The following is an 8,651-nucleotide window of genomic DNA, read 5'->3' on the forward strand; positions in this document are numbered from 1 at the left end:
GGGAGGAAGGACAGAAGGAAGTAAGAAGGGGGATGGAGGAAGGACAGAAGGACAGAGGAAAGGAAAGAAGGAAGGGAGGAAGGAAAGGAAGGAAGAAAGGACAAAGGAAGGGAGGAAGGAAAGGAAGGGAGGAAGAAGGAAGGACAGGTAAGAAAGGAGGGAGGGAGGAAGAAAGGAAAGACGGACAGAGGAAAAAAGGAAGTGAGGAAAGAAAGAGAGAAGGAGGGAGGGAGGAAGGACAGAAGGAAGTAAGAAAAGGGGATGGAGGAAGGAAGGGAGGTAGGAGGGAGGAAAGAAGGACGGAGGAAAGGAAGGGAGGACGAAGGAAGGAAAGGAGGGATGAAGGAAGGAAAGGAAAGGAAAAAAGGAAGGGAGGGAGGAAAGGAAAGAAGGAATGGAGGAAGAAGGAAGGAAAGACGGATGGAGGAAAGGAAGGAAGGAGGGAGGAAGGAAGGAAAGAAGGACGGAGGAAAGGAAGGAAAGAAGGGACTGTATGAGGCGTCAGATGTGATAAGGCCGCCAAGACTGGGCAGCTATGTGTCATGTGCCCCCCCCCCCCCCCCCCAACCCTAACCCCCCCCCCCCTTCCCAAGAGGAAAGGGGTAAGTATAGAATCATTGAGTGAGAGCCATAAGGAGTGAAGGCAGCGTGAGGACGGACTTCGCTGCCAAGAACGTGTCGATCCCGTCTCAGTATGTCCGTCTGCTTCACACCTTCAGAGAGGAGACGCTCATTAGACGCTGAGAGTTGACCTTTGACCCCTGACTCCAAATATAACAGATCCTCTCCTGACCCTCCCAACCCCCCCTTACCCCTCCACCCCTCCTACCCCCCAACCCGTCTAATTAAACCCTGTCCTCCCCTGTCTTCTTTCCTCCCTTCCTCCTTCTTCCGTTCCTTCTTTCCTCTGTCCCTCCCTCCCTCCTTTTTTGTTTCCTCCCTCCCTCCTTCTTTCCGTCCTTCCTTCCTCCCTCCCTCCTTTCCTTCCCTCCTTCCTACCTTCTTTCCTTCCTTCCGTCCTCCCTTCCTCTATCCTTCCTTCCTTCCTTCTTTCCTTTGTCCTTCTTTCCTTTGTCCTTCTTTCCTTCCGTCCTCCCTTCCTCTTTTCCTTTCTCCCTCCTACCTTGTTTCCCCCCTCCCTCCTACCTTCCTTCTTTCCTTCTTTCCTCCATCCTTCCTTCCTTCCTCCTTTCCTTCCTTCCTTCCTTCCTTTCCTTCCTTCTTCCTCCCTTCCTTCCTTCCGTCTGTACCTCCTACCTTCCTACCTTCTTTCTCTCCTCCATCCTTCCTTCCTTCCTCCCTCCTTTCCTTCCTTCTTCTTCCTTTCCTTCCATCTTCCTCCCTCCCTCCCTCCCTCCTTTTCTTCCTTCCTTCCTCCCTTCTTCCTCCCTCCTTTCCTTCCTTCCTTCCTTCCTCCCTTACTATATTAAGACATTAAAAAGGAGAAAAGGAATATTCCGTTCAGCGTGTTGGTAAATAATCTGACTGACATGGCTGAGTGCTTTCATGCTTCACATGTCGAGCCATCCTTCCTTCCTTCCTTCCTTCCTTCCATCCTTCCTCCCTTCCTTCCTTCATCCTTTCCTTCCTTCCTCCCTCCCTTCTTTCCTTCTTTCCTTTCCTTCCTTCTTCCTCCCTCTTCCTACCTTCCTTCTCTCCTCCATCCTTCCTTCCTTCCTTCCTTCCTTCCTCCCTCCCTTCCTCCTTTCCTTCCTTCCATCCTTCCTCCCTCCCTCCCTTCCTCCTTTCCTTCCTTCTTCCTCCCTCCCTTCCTCCTTTCCTTCCTTCTTCCTCTCTTCCTTCCTTCTTCCTCCCTCCCTTCCTTCCTTCGTCCTCTCTTCATACTTTCCTCCTTCCTCCCTTCCTCCTTTCCTTCCTTCTTCCTTCCTCCCTTCCTCCCTTCCTCCCTCCTTTCCTTCCTTCTTCTTCCTTTCCTTCCATCTTCCTCCCTCCCTCCCTCCCTCCCTCCCTCCTTTTCTTCCTTCCTCCCTCCCTTCTTTCCTCCTTCCCTTCCTTCCTTCCTTCCTTACTATATTAAGACATTAAAAAGGAGAAAAGGAATATTCCGTTCAGCGTGTTGGTAAATAATCTGACTGACATAGCTGAGTGCTTTCATGCTTCACATGCCGAGCCATCCTTCCTTCCTTCCTTCCTTCCTTCCTTCCTCCCTTCCTTCCTCCCTCCTTTCCTTCCTTCTTCCTTCCTCCCATCCTTCCTCCCTCCCTTCCTCCTTCTTTCCTTCCCACCTTCTTTCCTCTGTCCTTCTTTCCTTACGTCCTCCCTTCCTCTTCTCCTTTCTCCCTCCTACCTTGTTTCCTCCCTCCCTCCTACCCTCCTACCTTCCTTCTCTCCTCCATCCTTCCTTCCTTCCTTCCCCCCTCCTTTCCTTCCTCCCTTTCTCCTTTCCTTCCTTCTTCCTCCCTTCCTTCCTGCTTTCCTCCCTCCCTTCCTTCCATCCTTCCTTCCTCCTTTCCTTCCTTCTTCCTTCCTTCTATCCTTCCTCCCTTCCTTCCTTCCTTCCTTCTTACTCCCTCCCTTCCTTCCTCCCTTCTTCCTCCCTTCCGTCCTTCCTTTCCTCCCTCCCTCCCTTCTTCCTTCCTCCCTCCTTCCTCCCTTCTTCCTCCCTCCTTTCCTTCCTTCCTTCCTTCCTTACTATATTAAGACATAAAAAGGAGAAAAGGAATATTCCGTTCAGCGTGTTGGTAAATAATCTGACTGACATGACTGAGTGCTTTCATGCTTCACATGCCGAGTCATCCTTCCTTCCTTCCTTCCTTCCTTCCTTCCTTCCTCCCTCCTTTCCTTCCTTCTTCCTTCCTTCCATCCTTCCTCCCTCTCTTCCTCCTTCTTTCCTTCCCACCTTCTTTCCTCTGTCCTTCTTTCCTTACGTCCTCCCTTCCTCTTCTCCTTTCTCCCTCCTACCTTGTTTCCTCCCTCCCTCCTACCCTCCTACCTTCCTTCTCTCCTCCATCCTTCCTTCCTTCCTTCCTTCCTCCTTTCCTTCCTCCCTTCCTCCTTTCCTTCCTTCCATCCTTCCTCCCTCCCTCCCTTCCTCCTTTCCTTCCTTCTTCCTTCCTCCTTCTTGTGTTCCTTCTTCCTCCGTCCTTCCTTCCTCCCTCCCTCCCTTCCTCCTTTCCTTCCTTCTTCCTCTCTTCCTTCCTTCCTTCCTTCCTCCTTTCCTTCCATCTTCCTCCCTTCCTTCCTTCTTCCTTCCTTCCTTCTTCCTCCCTTCCTCCCTCCCTTCTTTCCTCCTGCCCCTTCCTTCCTTCCTTCCTTCCTTCCTTCCTTACTATATTAAGACATTAAAAAGGAGAAAAGGAATATTCCGTTCAGCCATCCTTCCTTCCTTCCTCCCTCCCTCCCTCCCTCCTTTCCTTCCTCCCTTCCTCCCTCCTTCCTTTCCTTCCTTCTTCCTCCCTCTTCCTTCTTCCTCTCTTCCTTCCTTCCTTTCTCCCTTCCTTCTTTCCGCTATCCTTCTTTCCTTCCGTCCTCCCTTCCTCCCTCCTACCTTCCTTCCTCCCTTCTTCTTTCCTTTCCTTCCTTCCTCCCTCCCTCCCTTCCTTCCTCCCTTCCTTACTATATTAAGACATAAAAAGGAGAAAAGGAATATTCCGTTCAGCGTGTTGGTAAATAATCTGACTGACATGGCTGAGTGCTTTCATGCTTCACATGCCGAGCCATCCTTCCTTCCTTCCTCCCTTCCTTCCTCCCTCCTTTCCTTCCTTCTTCCTTCCTTCCATCCTTCCTCCCTCCCTTCCTCCTTCTTTCCTTCCCACCTTCTTTCCTCTGTCCTTCTTTCCTTACGTCCTCCCTTCCTCTTCTCCTTTCTCCCTCCTACCTTGTTTCCTCCCTCCCTCCTACCCTCCTACCTTCCTTCTCTCCTCCATCCTTCCTTCCTTCCTTCCTCCCTCCTTTCCTTCCTCCCTTCCTCCTTTCCTTCCTTCCATCCTTCCATACTTCCTCTCTCCCTCCCTTCCTCCTTTCCTTCCTTCTTCCTCCCTTCCTTCCATTCTTCCTTCCTCCCTTTCTTCCTTCTTCCTTCCTTCCTTCATCCTTTCCTTCCTTCTTCCTACCATCCTCCCTCCCTCCTTTCCTTCCTTCCTTTCCTTCCTTCCTTCCTTACTATATTAAGACATTAAAAAGGAGAAAAGGAATATTCCGTTCAGCCATCCTTCCTTCCTTCCTCCCTCCTGTCCTCCCTCTCTCCCTCCTACCTTCCTTCCTTCCTCCCTTCTTCCTCCTTTCCTTCCTTCCTTCCTCCCTCCCTCCCTTCCTTCCTTCCTTCCTTACTATATTAAGACATAAAAAGGAGAAAAGGAATATTCCGTTCAGCGTGTTGGTAAATAATCTGACTGACATGGCTGAGTGCTTTCATGCTTCACATGCCGAGCCATTAATGGGCCTTGTATCGAGTGGTTGGTGACAAGGTAAAGTTTCTTTGAGCCAAAATGTCCAGCAGGTCAGGATCTCCAGTTTCAGCGACTTTGTGCTTTAATGACGGACAAAGTGAACACTCGCTGGAGGATTAAGCTTCGGCTCAAACAGCTGATCGTACAGTAGAGGAGAGTTAAAAGCTTCTTAGTTCACTCTCAGGCACACGATGGTAAAAATGGATCTGACCATTAGAGAATAACTCAGAGAGCTCATTAGATGCTTCTTATACAGTAAGATGATTTATATTAAAGGGTTAGTTCATCTATTTAACCCTTGTCCTTAAAGGCAAGTAAGGAAGGGAGGAAGAAGGAAGGAAAGGAGGAAGGAAGGAAGGAAGGAGGGGAAGACGAAGGAAGGAAAGGTGGAATGAAGGAAGGAAGGAAGGATGGAGGGAAGAAGGAAGGGAGGAAGGACAAGAAGGAAGGAAGGAAGGAAGGAAGGAAGGAAGGGAAGGAGAAGGAAGGAAGGGAGGATGGAAAGGAGGAAGGAAGGGAGGAAAGGAAAGAAGGGAGGGAGGAAGGAAAGGAAGGAAGGAAAGAAAGAGAGAAAGAGAGAAGGAGGGAGGGAGGAAGGAAGGACAGACTGAAGGAAGGAAGGAAGGGAGGAAGGATGACAGACTGAAGGAAGGAAGGAAGGAAGGAAGGAAGGAAGGAAGGAAGGAAGGAAGGAAGGAAGGAGCCAAAATGTCCAGCAGGTCAGGATCTCCAGTTTCAGCGACTTTGTGCTTTAATGACGGACAAAGTGAACACTCGCTGGAGGATTTAGCTTCGGCTCAAACAGCTGATCGTACAGTAGAGGAGAGTTAAAAGCTTCTTAGTTCACTCTCAGGCACACAATGGTAAAAATGGATCCGACCATTAGAGAATAACTCAGAGAGCTCATTAGATGCTTCTTATACAGTAAGATGATATATATTAAAGGGTTAGTTCATCTATTTAACCCTTGTCCTTAAAGGCAAGTAAGGGAGGGAGGAAGAAGGAAGGAAAGGAGGAATGAAGGAGGGAAGGAAGGAGGGGAAGACGAAGGAAAGGAAAGAAGGAAGGACGAAGGAAGGGAAAAAGGAAAGAAGGACGGAGGAAAGAAGGGTGGAAGGAAGGATGGAGAAAAGGAAGAAGAAAGGGAGGAAAGAAGGAAGGAAAGACGAAGGAAAGGAAAGAAGGAAGGGAGGGAGGAAGGGAGGACGAAGGAAGGGAGGAAGGAAAGAAGGACGGAGGAAAGGAAAGAAGGAAGGGAGCAAGGAAAGGAAGGAAAGAAGGACGAAGGCAAGAAGGAAGGGATGAAAGAAAGAGAGAAGGAGGGAGGGAGGAAGGACAGATGGAAGGAAGGAAGGAAGGAAGGAACAGTCCAAACAGACGGGTCAATTTGACCCAGGAAGACGAGACGACGGTTAAGACATAAAATACAGACCATTCAAATTTGGTCAAAACGTCCACCGGGACTCAACGATGAACTGATTCAATTTAGGTGACAAAAGGTCAAAGGTCAAGGGCACTGTGACATCATAGCGCTCTGCCCCCACTCTTATTAATGAAATCTATCCATCTATCCATCTATCCATCCATCAGCATTACAACAAACAAATCCCCCTCTCTCTTATGAAATAGACATCTGTAAAACAGTTGATAGGAAACCTTTAACTGCAAAGAAGCTCAATTATGAGTTTTTATTAAATTTAAAGTTTTGTGTTTACTAAAGTCTGGAAAAGCAATTTTTAAGTCAATGACGTCATTCCAGTGTAAAGTCTGTGGGCGGAGCCAGAGGGTGAAGTCAGGTCAGAAACATTAGCTGCACATGAGTCCATTGCTCCTCCAGCTCCTATAGTACATCCATGTTTCCTCTACATACAGTAAGACTCATGCATTATGTTGTTTAATGTAGTTTAATGTTAACCTTTACAAACTGTTCAGGCTCAAATTTCACCCATTTTTACATTTAAGAGTTGTAAAAACACCTGATACACATCTCTTCTCCTTTTCTAATGTGACCCAGAATATACAAAAATGAAATAACATGCATCTTTTTTAATGTAATGTATTAAAGGTATTTATGCATCTGTATCTGTAACAAAAGGAAGATAAAACTACAGAGCATGGACACGACAACCTGCACAGCTTCTTATATGAACGTCAAAATAAAACAGCTGCAGAGAGACTGAAAATAGGGTTAGTTTGATTTCTACTATAATACATATAGTAGGAGTTTATATACATTTACAATAAAAGTGTGTATGCTGCTTCCTTTATTAAACTACAATTTACAATAAACTGAAGAAAAGTCTCAAACACTGTGACATTATTGTAGGTAATGCAGTGCGGAGTATTTAAATCATTATTCACCTTTATGTGATGAATTAGTGACTAATTAACCATGTGATGTTTGCTTGGATGCAAGTTTAACCCTCCTGTTGTCCTCGAGTCAAGGAAGGAAGGGAGGAAGAAGGAAGGGAGGGAGGGAAGAAGGAAGGAAGGAGGAAGGAGGGAGGAAAGGAAGGAAAGAAGGACGGAGGAAATAAGGAAGGAAGGAGGGAGGGAGGAAAGAAGGAAGGAGGGAGGGAGGAAAGAAGGAAGGGAGGAAGTAGGAGGGAGGAAATAAAGAAGGCAGGAGGGAGGGAGGGAGGGAGGGAGGGAGAAAGGAAAAAGAGGAACGAAGGAAAGAAGGACAGAGGAAAGAAAGAAAGGAGGAAGATAGGGGGAGGAAAGAAAGAGAGAAGGAAGGAAGGGAGGAAAGAAGGAAGGAAGGAAGGACAGAAGGAAGGGAGGAAAGGGAGAGGAAGGAAAGAGAGAAGGAGGGAGGGAGGAAGGAAGCGAGGAAGGAAGGAAGGAAAGGAGGAAAGAGAGGAAGGAAAGAAAGAGAAGGAGGGAGGGAGGAAGGACAGACGGAAGGAAGGAAGAAGGGAGGAAGGAAGGAAGGAAGGAAAGAACAGTCAAAACAGACGGGGACAACATGAAGTTTAAAGTCTCTGTAAGTTCATTTTCATGCAGCAGCTTTCTGAGAGAGAATCCTGCAGAATCAGCAGCATGCTCCTCTGACTCCTCTGATCCTTCACGGAGTCAAAGATCCAGAAAAGCTTGTAAATCTTTAACGTATCTGACCGTAGATGAGGGTCAGGGTCAGGGTTAGGGTCCTTCTTACCTACGGGGATCTTCTCCACCAGGTACAGGTAGCTGGCAAAGAACTCGTTCCTCACCGTGTGGTACAGGTGGAAGGACATACTGTGGCGGCACAGAGAGTCGTCCGTCTGTTTCCAGCGGTCCTTAAACGCCTGGTGAGCTCCTTTATACTCAAAGTTAGTCGGTGAGCTCTTTCCATTATCGTCTTCGGTTGAAATCTCCATGTTTGAGTCCAGAAGGAGTTCAGCAGCAGCGGTTAGAGGAGAGTAACGCTCTGCTTCTGTTTCTCCAGCTGCTGCTAAATCTGTCAGAGCTGAGAGTCCAACACGGCAGAGACACTTAGGACGTCCTGCCACATTTACAGATCACCTGCTAGGGACCCTGGCTTTAGAGGGGGGGGGTGGCAGAAGGAGGAGGAGGAGGAGGAGGAGGGGGGGGGTCGCTGTGTCAAGACGAGCAAGCCGACTCAACTTCAGGCTCCACATTCCTGCAGCACATGAGGGAGTCCATACGTCCGACCTCGAAGGCCTCGCTGCCATAAAATGCGGAGCCTATAATTAGCAGCGTCTTCTCGTGTTTGTGGCATGAAGGATCCGATTCAGTACTCGCACACTTCTTCAAGACACCGAAGAACAAAAAGGTCTTAAGTCATATTTACACATGCATGATTTCATTTATTTTTTTTCAATAATATTTGTATTGAATTTTACACATGCAGACATGAAGGAAGGAAGGGGGAGGGTTAGGGTTAGGGAAGTAAGGAGAGAAGACAGGGTGCAAGGAAGAAAAGACGGAAGGAAGGAATGAGGAAAGAAGGAAGAAAGGAAAGGAGGGGATGGAGGAAAATAGGAAGGGAGGAAGGAGGAAGGAAGGAAGGAAGGGAGAAAGAAAGGAAGGAAAGGAGTAAGCAGGGAGGGAGGAAAAGAGGAAGGAAGTAAGGAGAGAAGGAAGGGTGGAAGGAAGGAAGGAAGGAGCAAAGAAAGAGTCTCAAGATGTGATAGTGGTGGCATTTTAGATAAGCACAATTTAATTTTTTTATTTTATTTTTTACTTAAAATACAAACAGATTCACACAAAGTCTTTAAGAGAGAAACACAGAATGTCAAA

The 8,651-nt window shown here is 47.7% G+C and overlaps 1 protein-coding gene across 1 annotated transcript in view; it reads right to left on the reverse strand.

The window, feature by feature from the left end:
• Window positions 1–7,768, reverse strand: part of ntmt2 (N-terminal Xaa-Pro-Lys N-methyltransferase) — a 23,191-nt gene extending 15,423 nt beyond the window's left edge. The window contains exon 1 of the mRNA XM_053322706.1: window positions 7,567–7,768. Within this exon, the coding sequence (XP_053178681.1) occupies window positions 7,567–7,768 (202 nt within the window). The remainder of the gene's footprint in view (window positions 1–7,566) is intronic.
• Window positions 7,769–8,651: the final 883 nt, after the last annotated feature.

Source organism: Scomber japonicus, chromosome 7 (genome assembly GCF_027409825.1).
Source record: "Scomber japonicus isolate fScoJap1 chromosome 7, fScoJap1.pri, whole genome shotgun sequence".
In the NCBI taxonomy this organism is placed as follows: Eukaryota; Metazoa; Chordata; class Actinopteri; order Scombriformes; family Scombridae; genus Scomber; species Scomber japonicus.